Below are 18,633 nucleotides of genomic sequence, written 5' to 3'. Positions count from 1 at the left end.
GACATCCAAGACTCCAGTGGATTGGCGTGTCAAAGGCGTAGCAATTCAAGGGGTAACCCCAAGGTTGAAAGAGGCCCTTCATACATCCGACGCCCAATGAAGGGAGATCGCCCATGGGATGAGATCAGATCTACAGTATAGAGCCGAAGGATGACGATCGGTGGTTCCTGTCGCTTCATGTTCTTTTGATTAATGCTCATGATGATAATAACACGTTTGAATAAACCATCCTGTCTATGACTAGGCAGACATGCCAAAAAACTGGTCTCCAAACAATAATAGAAAATGGGGTAAAAATCAAGGGGCAAAACTACTCGCCGCGTCATCACAGCGCGTGGAGCAGCGCGCTGAAAGCCGTTCCGACGGTCGCAAGAAGTAGCATCGTCTTCTTTTTCTGGCTCGTCATGCCCACCCCAGCACTTGTCTTTGTTGAGGATGCGCTCGATCCAGTACTGGTTTCAGTGCTCGCTCCATTCTGAACCCATGGTTGTCCCGGCAGCGTGTCGGAGCTCTTCTCAACCTCTGCAATGCTGAGCACTTGGTTCTCCAGCGAGGCGCAGTCCACCCGGTCGGAGCTCTCGGGGATGCTGTTCGTCACTGAGATGGGCAGGTCAAACACCGTATAATAATCGGTGCCATTCCAGCGAAAAGACTGGTGCATGGAAATGTTATAGGCGCCTCGGGCCGATCCATCGCTGCTCGTGCCGTCGCCAACAAGGCACTTGGGCCACACCCAGTTGACGTGCTTCACTGTGGACGAGGGTTCCAAATCCAATACAGGTCCGACATAGCCGGTGCCATTGTTCGCTGGCTCAGTGCCATTGGAAATGGTGAAGTTGTGCGACAGGGTTTCGGAGGTCAAGAAGAGGGTGATGTTGTGGAAGAGCGTCGGCGAGTCTGCGGATTGCGTGGATGGTGGCCATGGGAGCTTGCCATCTCCCGAGACGTCGATCGCGACTTGAAGGTTTTCTGGGCATTCGTGTTAGTCTCACTCGTCTGTTCGAGCATATTTGACAGGTCGGCTTGCCTCCTCCGAGCGGCGTGTTTGGTTGTGGGGCGTCGATGATTGCCAGGCCAGGCGTGTACACTTGGCCGTTCACAATAGTGAAGTTCCCCATGGCAGTCAGGATGGTCAAGAGTGGCAAGAAAACACTGACTATGGATGACTCTAAGTCTCCCAAGGGTATTGGCCTTCATAAGAGACCCGTCGATAGCCCTAAAGGGCCGATTCTCGGGGCTCATCAAAGCTGTTACGGCGGCGCGACAAGGGTCTCATTTCCGACCCTCCGCGTTCTCCTTAGCGTTTTCGGGTTTAATTTATTCGGTCATTTCGCCTACCACTAGCGCAGGTATTCTAGACATTGCATGGAAGTTCTCATACGAAGGGATTTGATATAATAATGAGCTAATAAAACAGTCAGAAGCAAATCCAATGTGTTGTTCGATGGAAGCTCCCTAGCAGAGACATATCCACTCGCTAGCGCGAACCTGTCTAACTGTGAATCATACGAGCATAAATAACAGCATCGCACGAGACTTATTTACATCGTTTTGGGACTGTGTCCTCCTGTAAATCCAGAGATCCAGGAACAAAAAAAAAATCTAAAACGCAGGGATCCGACCGTGACGAATCATCCGCAACCCAACTTGAACACACCCAGTGTAGAACAAAGAGTATCTGATTGAACTCTCTGTATGTACTTCCTGCTTTAGAGCTGCGCAATAACATCTGGCAGAGTCTCCATATTCTCCAAGTAAAAATCAAACTCGGTCTTCACTTTCTCCATGTCCTCGTCGATGTCGTCTGTCCATCGATGGACGTATATGGTCTTGAGCCCAACATTCTGAGCACCTCGTAGGTCATAGGCATGCGCTGCAACCAATACCACCTCTTCAGGCTGAAGCTTAACCAGTTGCAGTGCCTTTTGATATGCCTCGGGACTGGGCTTATACACGCCTAGGAGCTGACTGGAAAATAACATGTTGAAGGTCAACCCAGAGGACCGTGTGAGGTCCAGTTGAAGACGAGTTGTTCCATTGGCATGAACAAATACTTCCAATCCGAGGTCCTTTCGTATACTCTGTATTGCCCGTTGCACCTCCGGCCAAGCTGGTTGCGAGTGCCACGCTTCGATAAGTCGTGTCTTAGCGTTTGTGTTGAGGTAAGGCTTGGCATCGGGAAATTGATCGAGAACTTGGTCGAGAACACGAGCGAGCGTTATGTCGATATCTTCAGGGGCGAGACCCTGAAGGTAACGCTGGTTATTTGCAATAAAATACTGCTTTCGCCACTCGAGGGCTAGATCCGATGCCGCTTTTTTGTTTATTTCCGGAGGGAACGCTTGCACCACACTGCTATGCCAGTCTAGGCATGTTCCCATGAAATCAAAGAAGACTGCCTTAATTTGGCTCATGATTCTGCTCTTCGGAGCTTCTTGATTCGCGATTTAATCTGTGGTGAGTGTTGTTCAACGAAAACGGGCCAAGGGACCTGCTTATATATACCAAAAATTTGACATTCCAACGAGTTTGACCTCTCGACGAGGAGAACGATATTTATAATCAACCGCTGATAAATTTGGGGTATGATCGGATTGCGCAATAGATCTACCCTCAGCCTTGCCGTTGATAGAAGTAAGGACTATCATCTCCAGCAAGTAAAGACGCCACCCGATTGGTAGGTTTGTTCATCGCACAGGAGATGGATGCGGGGCAATGTCGAAGAGCAACACTCTGCCTGAATAAAACTGGACATCTCAAGAGAGTTTAGGACAAGGGATGATGTGACCAAGATTTATACAGAAGGGCTACTGCTTGACTACGGCTGCTTTTGTGAAAGGAATTTCCTCTGTATATTGTCATGTCTCGCGTTGGCTCTGTGCCTTATTCGCCAACTCGCGGATTGCTTTCGGTCCGCTTCGGCTCCACTTCCCCGCATGAATTCCTCCAACCTGAAGCGAACGTAACGATCGCCAGTGTTCCTCTCATCCATTTTATTACCGTCAGGTCCGAACTAGCGGACAATAGGGCAGATGGCCTCGGAGTGGCGCTGTTCTACATGTCTCGCGACATTTAGTCGCCCAGAGCACTTGAAAAGACACACGGCGGCACGTATGTCTCTTCTTTTCAGTCTGCTCTCTACGTGATGCTGGGTGGTTGCTCACAAAATGTTGGCAGATTCCAGCAACCGGCCACATACCTGCATGTTCTGCAGCCACGCATTCAATCGAAAGTATGACCCGTTTATATTATTGGCGAAGGCTCAAAAAACTTTCCACAAGATCGGTACCTGACAATCGCGACTAGGGACGTGCTCCGCCGCCATGAGCGAACCTGCAAATCTCGGGGGCAACTCGATGATCCAGGTCTCGATATCGTACTAGATGGAAGAGACACGAAGCGTCAGCGATGTTCTCAAACCTCAGAATACGCATTGAATGCCCACGGACAGGTTCAGTCATCAACAGATGACTTCGCTTCGCAGATTCACAGCACTGAGGACTATAGCTGTGGCATGTTCGGTGATTCGTTAGACCTCTCTAACAATGCTCTGGCCAATATGCCTTCGCCTTTAGATTTTTCATCTTTGGACTTTCTCCTGTTTCCCCGCATTCCCTCGGATACTTTTCTAGCGGAGAAACTGGAATACATGGCATATTTCACAAGTGCCAGAGGACTGTCTACGTTTACTGATCGCCCGTCATTCCTTCGAAGGCAAAAAATGGCAGCCGAAGCCTACGACGCAAAACTACTGCACGGGGTCGAAAACTCACAAGCAAAGTCGTCACTTTTCAATGAGGAAGCTTCTCAATTATCTACCGATAGCGATGTTCTTGTATCGAAATCACGAGAGATCGTTGACAGTATTCGATCTATATCATCCAACAGACGCAAAGATGATTCTATTACCCTGGAATGGTCGGCGTCAGTATCAGCAAGATGTTCGACCTTTTTCTCCCCTCAAAACATCCGTCGCTTTCTGGAGTACTTCTGGTCACTGTGGTATCCACATTGTCCTATCGTTCATAAGCCACTCTTTCATGCCCCATCGGCTCCATCACCGCTATTATGTGTCATGCTCGTCATTGGCGCGTGCCTCTCTCCACGAGCACACGATACAGCAGCTGCACGGGAGTGGATGGATAGTGTCGAGGAGCTTGTATTCAGCCATGAATGTTTTCGACGCGAGGCTACGGCAGATCAGTCCACAAAGCTATCCATGAAGGAAAAATTACAGTGCTTGCAAGCGTCGTATCTAGTTTGCACGCTTCAGAAACGAGAGGGAACTGCTGAAGCGCAAGCAAGAATCAGGCGCCATCGACATGCGTCAATGGTGGCGGTATGATATCATTCTCCTAAAAGATGATTGAACTGAATTGTAACTAACGTGTCTACAGCTGACAAGGAGTATTGGACCAAAAAAAGCCTCTCACCGCCACTTCCGCCTGGAGGAGGCATCTGACAGCTGGTGGAGAGAATTTGTGGAAAAAGAGGAGCTTATTCGGTAAGTATTTGTTGCCAGTGGTTGACTTCGATGAAAATAAGTTACTAACAGATCTAGAACAATGACATACATCTTCCTGATAGATGCCGCACTCACGATCCTGCACAACTCGCCTCCAAGAATGGTTGTTTCAGAGTTAAAAATGGATGTCGCATGTCCCGAATCATGCTTCCAAGCCGAGTCTGCCCAGGAATGTTTCCAAAATATCCGTGGATGGGCTCAAACACGATTCTGGAAGAACCGCATATCTGTGGTTTCAGTCGTCCGGAGAGTCTGTCAGAATATGATTGATGATGACCTTGTGCAAGAGTATTCCCATCTCGGGACTCTAAATCTATTTACGATGGTTCAATGTGGGTGATATAATCTCATTATGCAGTGTCAAGAACCTACTAACACTTCACAAAGCAATCCATTCGCTCATGTTCCACCTCCACAACTCCCTTGTTTTCGAGTCCACTTTAGCACCCGTGCAGACAGGTCTCGAGAACTGGCGTCGTATCTGGTGCGAAAGAGTTCCGGAAGATGCCGGGTTACCAGACACGCCCGAAAATCTATGGAAACAGGTCGGGTTTCTTCGCCAGGCATCTGAGTTTTGGCAGTTGGCTAAAATTATGGTCGACGAAATCATGTCAACGACGAATGAGTGTGAATATGAAAATGACGACGAGGAAGAGAAGAACAAGACTCTCTCTCGGTATGATCATACGGATATGGGTGAAGTGAATGGGCTTATTATGCAGTATCGAAGATTGAATCTTGGTATGAGCTAGGGAAATCGACTATATGACGAAGTATCTATTTACTTCATTCTAAAAGCTCCGTGTTCCGTCGCTTTACCTGAACCTCGAAATCCATAGGTTTCACAAACCAGAAGTTTTGAGTGGTCCAGTTGTTTCTCAAAGGGGTGAACTCGAATTCCCGAAGAAGGCGTGGGATTAGTTTTGACATCTCGAGGATCGATATATGCTTGCCAAGGCACGTTCTAGAGCCCAGACCAAACTAAGGGTGTGAATTAGCTACTGCGCTCTGCCTAACATAGGTCCAGCGTGTGACTTACCGGCATATACATTTGGTTCATTTCTTTCAACTTGTCAGGCTCACTTTCCGCTTCCAGCCACCTCTCTGGCTGGAATGTCCTTGGGTTGGGGAACACTCGCTCGTCATAGTGTGCAACCCAGGTATTTGCACCAACAATGGTGCCCTCGTGAAAGAATCTATCACCAATCTGAGCACCTCCAGCTGGAACTACTCTCCACATTGGTAAGCCGGTAGCACTGTGCATTCGCAGCGCTTCCTTCATAACAGCTTGGAAATAAGGCATGTCCTGGCTCTCCTTGAAAGTGATATTTCCATTACCCTTTGCCGTGAAATCATCAACCTCGGCAACCAGTTTGCTCAAAGTATCAGGGTTCTGCAGCAGATGCCACATGATGCTCGATAGGCTGATAGCAGTCGTGTCAGATCCAGCCGTCACGTTCGACTGGCCCATGATAAAGAGATGGTACTCGGTGACTTTCTCGGGGTTCTTCTCGTGCGCTAGTATCAATTTTTCAAGGAAATCTTGTGTTCGAAGACTCTCCGGTGCTTCAGCATCGGGTTTCTGGTGGTTTCGAATCTTCTCTCGAACAAATTGGCTAATGTAGGCCCTTCCGCCAGCACCGGACCATTTAAACTTGCTTAGTAGGCCAAAGAGGCGTGGGTGCCATTCGGGATAGACGCCCACCAAGGTGCTGTACACCATTACCTTGTGGACAGCTTCTATAGCTCCGTCTATGTCATCTCCTCGGTCCAGGAATCCTGCAATGATTAGCGTTGAGTCAAAGATATGAAAAGAAGTATTAATTCTGACATACCGAAGCGCTCACCGAATGTGATATTTCCGATTACATCGAAAGCGTAACATTGGAACCAATGTCCAAGATTGAAAATCTTCTTACTGTCAGCGAAATCACCGAGGCGATTGACAAAGATATCAGCGCAACGATCGACGAAAGGTTCGTAGTGAACCAGCGAGCTCATAGAATACAAGCTGGTAAATCGCTTACGAGTGTCGGCTGGAAACGTCGTGAGTGAGGAACTAAATACGCAAGATGATTGGGAGAGGAATCACCATGCCGCTTTATATCACGATCCGCAAATATGGTCCACTGCTGTGGATGTTTCCAGCCATCATACCAGGCAGACTTGGCAAATTGCGAGCCCGTTCCATAGACGGTCTTGATGGCTGATATATCGCTGATGCTATACTGATTGGGTGCGATACGAACGATGGGTCCATACTGCTGATGCAATTTGATATTTTCATGTTCGAACTGGCCACCGCGAACCCGGCTGAAATACCATAATGAGGTGAACCGAGTCCAGAAAGGACCTGGGATGTCTTTTAGAGGAGAAAAGAGCGCTCGACCCACTCGGAGGAGGAGATGGAGAAATAGGAAGAAAACAGGAAGGAGGAATAATAGATTTGCAAGCATTTTGGAGAAGCCAATGTTGAAAGCCAAATATTCTTGTGTGTTTGTACTACCCTGAAGACTGAAGATGAGCTATTATAGTCTCAATTTTGGGGAGACCTCAACGTGGGGAAGAATAACCCCAGTATCCACCCCCACCCCCACCACCACCACTTGCTTGGAGTCAGGCGTGCCTAGCGAAATCCCACATCACTCGTGTAGGGGAGATCCTATTGGACTCTCGGATCATTCGGGGGGCGCCTGAACGTTATCAGTCAGACGAATGCATATGTGAAGCCTGTGTTAGGAGGTGCTGTGGGACCTTGCATATCGGCACCTTTATCATACTCACTAGATGTGTACGGAAATGAGCGCGGACAGGAATAATGACGCGGTGGCCATCAAGCGTGAACGAAAAGACCATTATATTACCTCCGCCCTGCCCAGTGGAAGCGTAATATTTAGAAATATGACGAGAAATCCATCCAGAAAGCCCATGCTAATGGGACAAAGCCATGCTCGATAGCCTTGACTATCTATGAATCCTAACGACGTTGCAAAAGGGCGGGAAGATCAGTGGAATTTGTACAAAAGTAATTGAATTGTCCAGACATAAGAATGATCCCCTAAGCAACCACTTTCGCCATAGCGCCAGAGTAGAAAACAACATCAGAAAGGAATAGTCAAACATATGAGATCCGTTTATCATGGCTGGCCGAAAACCAGTCCACCAGACAACTCCACGCAACAAGTAGATATCAAAACCAAGTCACAACTCCGTCCTCACTTCTTATCTCCCCATAAACCGACAACGCCCACAGATAAAGCAAGCCCCGAGAGCCAGGCCCGAGCTCGTTGTAGACGGCGTTCCTTGTCCATCTCGCGCCGGACGCTCTCGCCATTCACATCCTCCTCGGCCTCAACAACCACAATATCATCATCCTTCTTGGTCGAAGCGCTCCTGCCAAGGGACACACAGGTAGTATCATAGACGATGCTGAAGAACCAGTTCTTCAAGCCCATGTGTCGGTTGAACCAGAGGTCGAGGCCATACGAGCTAGCGGTAGATGCGACACACATCCAAACGAGGAACGGATGTTGACGGCGCGGAGGAGAGACGCAATAGGCGAAGAGAAGGCAGGTATTGGCGAGGCTGGATAGGCGCAGCGCATGCTTGCGGTTGAGGCGCTTCACCTCATGGAGACAGCGGGAGGCGGTGGTTGCGGTCGGTAGGAGCTGGAGGGAGGGGATGGTGATAGTAGCAGTAGAATAGGACAGACCCTAGAAAGATTAATCGCAAGATATCAGTATGTGATCGCATCGCTTGAATGCTTCTCGCAGTGGCTCTTGGCTTACCGTCAGTAGGCCCAGCGACACGGTGCCGACGAACTTGGAAATGGTGATAGGGCAGGCCATGATGTCGGAGGTAGAAATGCGCGACCGGCTAGAATCGAGTCAAGAAGGGCGCGCAATAGGCCTCGGAAATGGATAGCCCGTCGTTCAATGGATACGTCAAGATGGATGGAAAGTTGAAAGTCTTCGGGTGGAAGTGACGTGCACGCGCCATCCAATCAGCGACCGCACGTTCTTCATCAGCCTGGAGAAGCTGGCTCGACAATAGCTTTATATCGTATGATAGAGATAGCTTAGGAAACGAGCCTTATATTGCAATGTTCCGTTATTTCAGTTATCTTCCGATTATAGAATACAACTCCTAGCTGATCAGACCGTCTCCTTAGACACCGAGAGTAGCGCAGATGCACAGTGTATCCCATTGATTCCATGGCACAATGCTTCCCCGGAAAATAAACGAGAAGGCTCTGTGTGTGTTGTTTCCTATTGGTCCTCGGAATCTGCATTCAATGGCTTCAACAGCAGATGTGCAGCATAATAATCCGGTGAAATTGGATCAGTGTGCTCATAGTGCCAGGCCGACCGGCACATCTCAGCAGCATTTCCGACCGAGCCGAGGCCCAACCCGCGGCGTGTGGGGAAAAGGCGACGGGAGCACGCTGCCCTCCGCAAAGTGCACATATCATCCAGCTATTCAGCTGTTCAGCTCTTTTTATATGATCACTCGCTGAATCTAGCTCTCTGTCTTTCTCCCAACACACTTCACCATGCCTCTACCCAAGTCCGAGTACATTAGCGACATCTGGAAGGAGGGCATCTTCGGTAAGTTCCCCCCCCCCCCCCCCCTCTTTGGCCATATCCGAACCTGCAATGACTGACTATTCTCTTCAGCCAACAAGGTCGTCTTCTGCACAGGTGGTGCCGGCACTATTTGCAGTGCCCAGGTTCGCGCTCTGGTCCATCTCGGAGCCAACGCGTGTATCATCGGTCGCAATGTAGAGAAGACGGAGCGCGTGGCACAGGATATTGCCACCTCGCGCCCTGGAGCCAAGGTCATCGGTATTGGCGCCGTGGATGTTCGAAAGTTCGAGGACTTGAAGGCTGCCGTCGAGCGCTGTGTCAAGGAGCTTGGTGCCATTGATTATGTTATGTATGTTTTGCCAGTGACTGTCGACGCGTCCGGATTCGTGCTTTTCGTACTAACTCTCCCAACAGTGCCGGTGCTGCAGGCAACTTCCTTGCTTCGATTGAGCAGCTCTCGGTCAACGCATTCAAGTCTGTCATGGACATTGACGTGATTGGTTCTTACAACACTCTCAAGGCTACTCTGCCCTACCTGGTCGAGTCTGGCGGCAAGCACAGAATGGATTCAGAAACCCGTAAGCCGAAAGCCCCCTTTTCTACCCAAGTCTCAAATTCTAAACTCGGGAATAGTTCAGCCCGCCCCTGGTGGAACCGGTGGTAGAATTATCTTCGTCAGCGCGACCCTCCACTACCGCGGCATGCCTTTCCAAGCCCACGTTTCCGTGGCCAAGGCCGGCATCGACTCCCTGTCCAACTCTGTGGCCATCGAATATGGACCTCGGGGTGTGACTTCTAACATTATTTCCCCCGGCCCCATTGCCCAGACAGAGGTGAGATTACCAACGAAAAACATAACCACGGGATTGAAGATTGACGATAATTCTAGGGACTGGATCGTCTGGTTCCATCTGACGCTATGGCAGCCTACACAAAGTCCCAGCCTCTGGGCCGCTTTGGTCACGTTCGCGATATTGCTGATGCGACCGTTTATCTCTTCTCTGATGCTGGTAGCTATGTTACCGGTCAGACCCTTGTTGGTAAGTGAACCACGCTTCCAGTGACTTGAAAAACAGGAGTCTACTTGAGCGAAGAGTGAACTAACATGTCTACAGTCGACGGTGCGAACTGGCGGATGTCTGGCGGCTTTACGACCAATGGAAACATGCAATATCCGGACTTCCTTTTGTCGGGACAAGAAGTCGCCAATGTGACGGGCAAGAAGAAGTCGAAGCTTTGAGGGAATGGAATATATCACAAGCTATCTTCCATAGATAGACTCTTCTTCTTTATTCTCCTGGGTGGCAATTGTGTGATTTGATAGAGGCCGATGAGAGATCCACCAAAATACCGTTGGTGAATCGATGTTGTCCAGTACAAGGAGGAAAAGATAAATGTCTTCTTTTCTAGATTCTTGGATAGACTAACAATCGATGGAAGTATCATTTCAAGTTACCATAAGGCGGTAGTGATACACTCTACCCTTCGCTAAGCAGCCTCAATATTGGCAAAAGAAACGACGAGTGTACTGTAGCAACGCGGACGTGCTTCTCGGAGTCCGGGTAATCTTACGCCTTGAGTTAACTCTGTCAAATCCGGCCGTTCATGTCTCTCCGAGATCCTAAGCTGAAATGGACGTATAGTGAGAAACTATAGCTACAACAGAAAGTCGGTCTCCGACTATATACGACTATTTCCCGAGCACATAGATACTTGTAGACCACCGACAGTAAATACATAAACGACAAGCTTCAGATGTGATATCAACTTTACGATCAAGTTTTCTTATTCAGTGTTTGAAGATTCTTTGAATTGCCAGGTTAAAGGTCACCATGTCAGACATTCCGAAACAATGCGATGTGCTTATCATCGGTGCTGGTCCTGGGGGCTCATACTCGGCGTCTTGCTTGGCGCGCGAAGGAATCGATGCGGTGCTCCTGGAAGCTGAGATATTTCCTCGGTAAGCCAGTGAAAGAATAGAAAAACAATGGACCCATCTTATGATTTCTTTGCAGATACCATATTGGGGAGAGTATGCTCCCGTCGATGCGTCACTTTCTGCGCTTCATTGATCTCGACTCCACCTTTGATAATTATGGATTCAAGGTTAAGGTATGTAATTTTTAGAAAACATTACAGGTCTTGACTAACATTGATATTCCACAGAGAGGTGGCATGTTCAAGATGAACTCCAAACCTCGAGTCTGTAAGTACCTAAGACCCAATAACTCGACTCGATATCTTCGTCTAATACAACGAGTGACTAGTCACCGACTTTGTAGCTGCAAGTGGCCCTCAAGGCTACACCTGGAACACTGTTCGCTCCGAAGCCGATGACTTGATGTTCAAGCATGCTGCTCAAAGCGGCGCGAAGACCTTTGATGGGGTCCGTGTCGGGGATCTTGAATTCCAGCCATGGGACAAGAACGACCCCCTGGAGCAGGAGCTAGCCAAATTCCCCGCCCCCAACCCAGGTCGTCCAGTCGCAGCTCGTTGGTCTCGCAAAGATGGCACTAGCGGCATGATTAGCTTCAACTACCTAGTTGATGCTAGTGGTCGCGTCGGTTTGGTGAGCACTAAGCACTACAAAAACAGACGGTACAACCAAGGCCTGAAAAACATAGCTAGCTGGGGATACTGGAAGAATATGGTGCCCTATGACTTGGGCGGTGTTAATGAAGGCCAGCCTTACTTCGAAGCCCTGGCCGACGCTAGCGGCTGGGTCTGGACGATCCCTCTGCACGGCGATGTAGTCTCGGTCGGTGTCGTCCGCAACCAAGCAACCGCGACGGAGGAGAAAAAGAAACTGGGCTCGCCCTCCAGCAAAGATTTCTATCTTCAGAATTTGAGACTTGTGTCTGGTATCCAGAGTCTCATGGCCAAAGCAGAGCTGGTCTCAGAAATCAAATCTGCATCTGACTGGTCATACAGCGCTTCCAGCTATGCTAGTCCGTTCGTCCGCGTTGTAGGTGACGCGGGTTGCTTCATTGATCCCTTCTTCTCGTCTGGTGTCCACTTGGCAATGGCTAGTGGCTTGTCGGCAGCTGCGACAATTTGTGCCACTAAGCGAGGTGACTGCGACGAAACTACCGCTGCAGACTGGCATTCCAAAAAGGTTGCGGAAGGATATACCCGTTTCCTGCTTGTGGTCTTAAGTGCTCTCAAACAAATCAAGGACAAAGATAGTCCTGTCTTGACAGACTGGGACGAAGAGACCTTCGATCGCGCCTTCTCATTCTTCCGACCCAGTAAGTCTCAACGTTTTCAACTTGTTAGATTATATACTGATTGACTATCTCCGTTTTATAGTCATCCAGGGTACAGTCGATGTCAAAGCCCGATTGACAGGGTCGGAAATCTCCGACACAATCAACTTCTGCTGTAGGGCCTTCATCCCCGTCCCTTTGGAAGAAAAAGAAGCTGTTCTGCGGAAAATGGAAGATCTCGGACTCAATAACGAGGATATCGACCCGAAGGCGAAGGCTGCGCTTGAGGCGTCCATGTCCCCACAGGAACTGCATATCATGAACACCATCCGTGCGCGTGAGATGTTGCGAACAGAGGACGTCATCAACATCGACACCTTCAGTTTTGACACAATTGAAGGCTTGACTGTTAATTTGCAGCACGGTCAGTTAGGCCTTGTTAAACCCAGCGTCTCGAAATCCGAGAAAATTGACGTTCTTGGTTTGATATACGGCGAACACAAGGATGGAGATGGCAAGAAGGTCTCTGGCAACCATTGCAGCTCAGATAGTAAGGTTACTGTACCTTTGCAAGCTTAAATTTGGAATGAACTCGTGCAATCATGTTATTTGACGCAATTTGAAGAATGCCTTAGTGGTTCAGGATTGGGCTAAGCATGAAGGTCTTTGCTCTGATGGTGACTGAGTCTGAGAAAGTGAAGCGCGTCGTTGTTTCTAAATACTCCTGGCAGACAGTCTATCATTCAACCTACTTACTAGATCGTCGCAATAAGTTCCCTTTGCCTGACGGATGGCCCGGCTGACGGACTGGTATAGTAAGATATGATTCAATATTATCGTAAACAGGTGCCTGCCTATCTACGTAACATCCTGCTGGGTATCTGTCCGCGAGATTCTAAACTTACATAAAGATCGTGCTCTTTTTACACTTCGAATCGCTGCTTTAATCGGCCTCCACCCCTTACTCCGTCACCTCAAGAAATATCAACATTCCCCGTGTCATCGGAAGAGATCTCTTGCTATACTGTTACCCCAAGCGTCCAAGTCAAAACGCCACGGACGTTATACATATCATTTGCATAGGTTACTCTTACTCTCAACACTCTTCCAATTCTACCTAGATAACAGTATTTTCTCGCTTTTATAAAGTCTGGGCGAAAACTTCAGCCCTGACCACGATGTCTTACAACAGCTAAAAGCACCCGAAAAAAATGAGAACAGCTTCAATTATGGATGTTGAGAAGGTGCCTTGGTCAATGTCTTTTACGAATGTCGACACTGGCGCAGTCAATTAATTCTTCAAAGACCAATTCAACAGTGAATGAGAACTGCCTGATCCTGATTGACGACCCGGCAGTCCAGGTATCGGAGAATCCTTGTAGTCGGAGTGTCTGGAACTCTAGATGTTGGTAGCTCTGGGCGCCCACAGGTGCACATAGAGCCAGTGACACGAGCCCCCTCGCACGGGCGGGTCTAAAGCTAATGAAGACGAATCATTGCGATTGCCGTAACACCATATAACTTGGCATGGAGCAGTAGTTATAGCAGGCGAAGCAGATCTAAAACCCCAGCATGGTGGCTACTTCTATTTCCCACGGCAGTTTCAAGGCCCTTTTCAGGTCTCGCGTGCTCAATTCCCATCAAAAACAGGCAGTGGGCTGACTGACCATCGGATAGTTTGATTCACGCTTAGCAAACCAACATCCCGGAGTTGGCCAATCTTTCATGATTTTTACAGTGTTGTTGAGTTGTCTGTGTAGCTCAATGGCGAAGTCTAGATGTGGGCAAGGATGCAATCAGGCAACTGAAGAGACACGGAGACTAGAGAGATTGAATACTGTAATCATTGTGAATCAACATGAGAATGGAAACTGGATGCCAAAAGCCGCAGAAGCCGGCGCACGACACGCAGATCTCCCGTTTAGGCTCCACATCCGCACTTTGGCACCCTTCCATTTGGCGGCGCGGTCGTTCGCCAAACACCGATGCTGACATGCTGTGGGCCACGGTATTTGCCCTTATACTCTAAAACCGACCCCAACCTTGAGCTATAGCTGAACGTGGAAGATGGACCCTCGGATCTGAATGGTAGTTGGATGTACTGAGAACAATATGCAGATAGCAGATATCCTTGGCCCACAATGGCTTCGCATTCTGCGGCTGCTGTGGTCGCGAACGCTGTTTGCTCGGAGGCCGACGCTGGGCTGTAGCTAGTCAGGTCGTACAAGAGCTCTCTTTGTTTTTTTCTACTTGTACCTGCGCACCTCCGTTTCCCAATCGACGCGTCGTCACATTATTCTCCTCCTGCATAGTCAACCGGACACCGAGGTATATCGAAATTTTACTACCTATAACAGCGATCTTGTTCGTATCCAGAATGGCTGACCACAAATCGCCGCTCGGCTTCACCGTGTTCCGAGGGTTCGCCGAAAATGGATGCTATGTTTGGTCGCCCTTTGTTACCAAGCTAGAAGCTCGCCTTCGATTTGGTAACATCTCCTATCGTACGGAACCCGGCTCTCTCTCCAAGGCCCCTCGTGGAAAAGTCCCATATGTCTCAATCGACCGCGGAGATGGAAATTGCGAGACCCTGTCCGATTCGACCCTGATAGCTCATGCTTTAATCGAATCGGGAGATGTAGAGGATCTCAACGGCAACCTTACGGCATCTTTGAAGCTTCAGGACCTGTCAATCAGGGCTTTGCTAGAGGATAAGCTTTATTTCTATCAGGTACAAGACACCAGCTGTTGAGCTTGAGTGCATCATACAAGGAAGATCTAACAGGAGCTGACAATGTGGGTCTCATAGGCCCATGAGCGATGGATGCTGAACTACTACACCATGCGTTCCAAGATCCTTGGAGCCTTATCCTGGCCCCTCCAGGTCATCATAGGTATTTTTATCTACAAGAAGATCGTACGGACTATCGAGGGCCAAGGTATCCTGAAGTTCAGCAAGGAAGAGATTGCCAACTTGCATCAAGAGATTTGGGACACACTCAACAGCCACATGATCGCAATCAGCCGCCCAGGCGACCGGGAAACTCCTTTCTGGATTCTCGGTGGGGATGCTCCAACCGAAGCAGATGCCACAGTGTTTGCCTTCATTGCGTCTAACCTCGTATGCGACGCGTCAGTAGCTCAGAATTCTTTGATTTCCTCAACTGTGACTAATTTTTCCCAGTGCGCCAGAAACAAGAGCCAAACTCAAGGCCAACGAAGCCCTCATTGACTATGCCCTACGAATTCACAAAAAGTATTTTCCAGACTACGAGATGTGGAACTAAACGAACGTAGCCTCAAATCTTGATATTTGCTTTGTGTGATTATGTTTCTTATAGCCGGACGAACCTAAAAAAGTGTTAGTCTCATAAATTTTGATTCACTCGATATTGAAATTTTCCTGCCAGTTATAAAGACAGATAGGGCCATTCATTGCTCGAAGACCACTACGCGCCACTCTTCCGTAATTCTACCTTGTGCCTTTTCACTTGCCCCATAGCCCCTTTTTAACTCTTCTAGCAATGTCCAGTAGCTCTGTCGAGTTTTTGCTCATTCATTCGCCGTCACTCCACAGCTACGATATCCTCATGAATTGCCCGTTCATATATTATATTCGTCTGGGCTTGCAGCTGGTCTCTCAGCATAGAGTTGATAATCTCGTAGATCTGCTGACGATGGGCTGGAGAACTCTGACACTGAGCTTCTTGCACACAGGCAGCAAATTGGTGGATCACGTTGTCAGCCCCTCGCATCTCATCAATTACGAGCTGATTTCGGATATGCACTTGCATTGCGGTATCAACAGAAAAGTTACCCATTGTAATGGGCATTGCAAGTACTAGCTCGCCATGGTCATATTCAATACTTGGCGAGCTCGTGGTGGGTGCTTGCTCAAACATCATCCTGTCTTCGTCGTCGCGTAGCATAGCGCGGTACCAGGTGAACACTCGGTCGCAGACGACGAAAAGAATTAGCTGAACAGAGGGCATGATGGTGCAGGAACACTGTAAGACCCGTGAGACCAGTTCCAAGACTCGTCGGTTTGTTCTCAGGACATCGTCCATTCTGCGGGTCTGAGCATTGAGAGCACTGACACCATGATGAGCTGCATAGCTGTCATCCGTGACGGATAAACAGACAGAGGGTGGAACGCAAAGTCTCTGAAGAGCGTTCAGAACGGATCGAGTGCATATTCGATTTTCCTCAGAGCAATTTCCAGTGAGTTCTGGCGTATGTCCAACGTGGTTCACGAGGTTGGTAGGAGGGACAAAAGCAGTGTCCATGGTCATTGGGTATTTGGGTCTCTCTTTCCCGGCACCAAAAGATTTGGAACCACAAGGCAAAAGTCCAGTCAAAGGGGCAAGGATGAGGGATCAGGAGCGAGACATCTGTGAGAACTAATGTTAAAACGAAATGTCAGGAGAATCATCAGGGAAACGTCTTTACCTCTCTAATCTCAAAATCGATCTCTTTTCCTATCAAAGTCATTGATAGAATGGAGGGCTTGCAGAACTCCAATAATTAGCGCTACGACCTTTTTATTCCCGGCGCGGAGATCGACACGCCCTGAGATCGCTTTGGACAGCGATGAAATGTCGTCGTTAACGTGGAAATCGGACATGCGATATTCCTGCACGTTACTTCACCGAGCCGCCATAGAAGATACGAGTTGTATTGATGTACTTTGGTTTTATATCTCTAACTGTCATCCTGATTTATTGATTTTTACTTTTTCCTTAAAGGCACTGATCGAAATTCCGAGTAGCAAGCCTCGGCCCACATACGTTGAACGAACCAAGATAGTCTACGAAAGTGGTATTCTCAACCTTCACGGCATAAGTTTGATATCATTCAAAACAGCCCTTTGAAGCCAGGGATTTACCGTGAATGATTCATGAAGAATTGGGAAGATTCTATACTAAAACTGAGTCTCCTAATGAGGGCAGTAATCCGGCGACGTCCGGCTCCCTACATCCCTGCCTGTCTAGTTATGTATAGTAGAGGCATCAGATCACCATGGTATATTACTGGTACTAATGGATTTTGATTTGTAATCAATGGCGAGGTCGATCCTATTAGGCAATTGCTAGTCAACCAGGTACCTATTGGCTTTCGAAACGGGCCAAGCACGCGCTGACCCCGATTCTTGGTAGGCTCATCGGGCTTCCCGCTGCGAAGAAATTGCTATCTGACGCATATGAAGTAAATTGACGCATGTAAGTTTGTATAATGCTGGAAAGTCTGAATTAAAAATTTGTTGCTTTTTGATTGGGCCCTAGCCCAAGTGTACATCCCGCAGGCCGTTGGCCGGATCATCAGAATAGATCGCATAATCCAACTACGAGCAGTGCTGTAGCCATTTTGCAAACTGCAAACCAACCAGACCCTATCAAAGATTAAAACTATTGAATTGTTGCTTAAACTCTTAAACTGTGAGGATGGTACGCGAATGAGATAAGAGGGCGCAGGAGATTAGATGCATGAACGGGTCCATATCCGCATCATAATCATATTTTAATGACCCATGCGCATGGGTTAGGGTGGCCCACAGACAGCCTCTAGTCTCCAGTCAGATAATACGATTGTTTCATCCTTCATAAAACTTCTCATATGGCAGGATCTACATTGTGGGGCGCAAGTCTCCTTACAGTTTCATGCCCACCTGAATTTTTCAAGTTCAAGGCATTCCATCGCCTAACTGTACCTTCCAAATACCTCAATTATCGAAGCAGAAGCATTGCTGGCAGTTTGGGCTGAATAGATTTCGCCATTTAAGGAGAAAGGCATATACCACCAACTATTTGTTGTGAGTTTATATTCTTTATGGGCTGCAAGTGGCAAAGTCGGGCTATTGTCTGGCATATATTTGGTTTTGTCTATTGCTTGTCGCTCTGTGCTTCATGGCTAGCAATTTGCCTGCGGCATCTATGCTTCTCTAGGTAGGTCAAGAAGCCAAAGACATTTTAATTTGTCTCTTCAAAAGTCTTCAATATACGATATTCGAACAATATTTGACCCACCCCTGTGATACATAGGACATACCTCTGACACGGTATCCAATAGACAGCCTAGGATCACATATGACAAGCGATGACAGCATGTCTTGCTTTAGCTTCGTATTACATCTATTATCTGTGAGATATTTATTGGAGGATACAGATGTCAGCTTATTCCTTCTTTGCATTATCGGGAGCTAGGCGAGATATGTACTTGCCTTCACAAGGGGACAATACTTGCCATCAAATGCACCACTTGCGATTGTACACGGCTTGACCTTGGTAAATATTAGAGCCTTTTATGCTTTCCGCGTCCG

The 18,633-nt window shown here is 48.2% G+C and overlaps 9 protein-coding genes across 9 annotated transcripts; 4 read left to right on the top strand and 5 right to left on the bottom strand.

Annotated features, from left to right (window-relative positions):
- Positions 1-325: 325 nt before the first annotated feature.
- N7458_003372 (uncharacterized protein) lies at positions 326-1,118 on the bottom strand (the record flags this gene model as incomplete). Its single annotated transcript, XM_056906755.1, has 2 exons — positions 326-957; positions 1,016-1,118. The coding sequence occupies 2 exons, from the start codon at positions 1,116-1,118 to the stop codon at positions 326-328; spliced, it is 735 nt and encodes a 244-aa protein (XP_056770862.1).
- Positions 1,119-1,709: 591 nt separating this feature from the next.
- N7458_003371 (uncharacterized protein) lies at positions 1,710-2,414 on the bottom strand (the record flags this gene model as incomplete). Its single annotated transcript, XM_056906754.1, has 1 exon — positions 1,710-2,414. The coding sequence occupies one exon, from the start codon at positions 2,412-2,414 to the stop codon at positions 1,710-1,712; it is 705 nt and encodes a 234-aa protein (XP_056770861.1).
- A 618-nt stretch (positions 2,415-3,032) lies between these two features.
- Positions 3,033-5,277, top strand: N7458_003370 (transcription factor domain-containing protein; the record flags this gene model as incomplete). Its single annotated transcript, XM_056906753.1, has 5 exons — positions 3,033-3,111; positions 3,282-4,339; positions 4,398-4,504; positions 4,562-4,857; positions 4,913-5,277. 5 exons carry the CDS (start codon positions 3,033-3,035, stop codon positions 5,275-5,277), a joined length of 1,905 nt encoding a protein of 634 aa, XP_056770860.1.
- A 34-nt stretch (positions 5,278-5,311) lies between these two features.
- N7458_003369 (cytochrome P450) lies at positions 5,312-6,981 on the bottom strand (the record flags this gene model as incomplete). Its single annotated transcript, XM_056906752.1, has 4 exons — positions 5,312-5,506; positions 5,565-6,304; positions 6,361-6,561; positions 6,618-6,981. 4 exons carry the CDS (start codon positions 6,979-6,981, stop codon positions 5,312-5,314), a joined length of 1,500 nt encoding a protein of 499 aa, XP_056770859.1.
- A 759-nt stretch (positions 6,982-7,740) lies between these two features.
- On the bottom strand, positions 7,741-8,373 carry N7458_003368 (uncharacterized protein; the record flags this gene model as incomplete). The annotated part of the gene is made up of 2 exons (XM_056906751.1): positions 7,741-8,238; positions 8,314-8,373. The coding sequence occupies 2 exons, from the start codon at positions 8,371-8,373 to the stop codon at positions 7,741-7,743; spliced, it is 558 nt and encodes a 185-aa protein (XP_056770858.1).
- Positions 8,374-9,077: 704 nt separating this feature from the next.
- On the top strand, positions 9,078-10,351 carry N7458_003367 (SDR family oxidoreductase; the record flags this gene model as incomplete). The annotated part of the gene is made up of 6 exons (XM_056906750.1): positions 9,078-9,132; positions 9,202-9,460; positions 9,526-9,689; positions 9,745-9,944; positions 10,001-10,151; positions 10,227-10,351. 6 exons carry the CDS (start codon positions 9,078-9,080, stop codon positions 10,349-10,351), a joined length of 954 nt encoding a protein of 317 aa, XP_056770857.1.
- Positions 10,352-10,943: 592 nt separating this feature from the next.
- N7458_003366 (NAD(P)/FAD-dependent oxidoreductase) lies at positions 10,944-12,866 on the top strand (the record flags this gene model as incomplete). The annotated part of the gene is made up of 5 exons (XM_056906749.1): positions 10,944-11,071; positions 11,127-11,223; positions 11,278-11,317; positions 11,379-12,359; positions 12,421-12,866. Coding segments are annotated over 5 exons (1,692 nt in total), but the record flags the coding sequence as incomplete, so codon positions are not given.
- Positions 12,867-14,694: 1,828 nt separating this feature from the next.
- Positions 14,695-15,604, top strand: N7458_003365 (uncharacterized protein; the record flags this gene model as incomplete). The annotated part of the gene is made up of 3 exons (XM_056906748.1): positions 14,695-15,048; positions 15,127-15,449; positions 15,502-15,604. 3 exons carry the CDS (start codon positions 14,695-14,697, stop codon positions 15,602-15,604), a joined length of 780 nt encoding a protein of 259 aa, XP_056770855.1.
- A 279-nt stretch (positions 15,605-15,883) lies between these two features.
- On the bottom strand, positions 15,884-16,603 carry N7458_003364 (uncharacterized protein; the record flags this gene model as incomplete). The annotated part of the gene is made up of 1 exon (XM_056906747.1): positions 15,884-16,603. One exon carries the CDS (start codon positions 16,601-16,603, stop codon positions 15,884-15,886), a length of 720 nt encoding a protein of 239 aa, XP_056770854.1.
- Between the last annotated feature and the right edge of the window lie 2,030 nt (positions 16,604-18,633).

The sequence above is a fragment of the Penicillium daleae genome, assembly GCF_028827525.1.
Source record: "Penicillium daleae strain IBT 16125 chromosome Unknown utg000002l_segment0_segment0, whole genome shotgun sequence".
NCBI classification, from domain to species: domain Eukaryota; kingdom Fungi; phylum Ascomycota; class Eurotiomycetes; order Eurotiales; family Aspergillaceae; genus Penicillium; species Penicillium daleae.
This window is presented reverse-complemented; position numbering and strand designations above follow the sequence as displayed.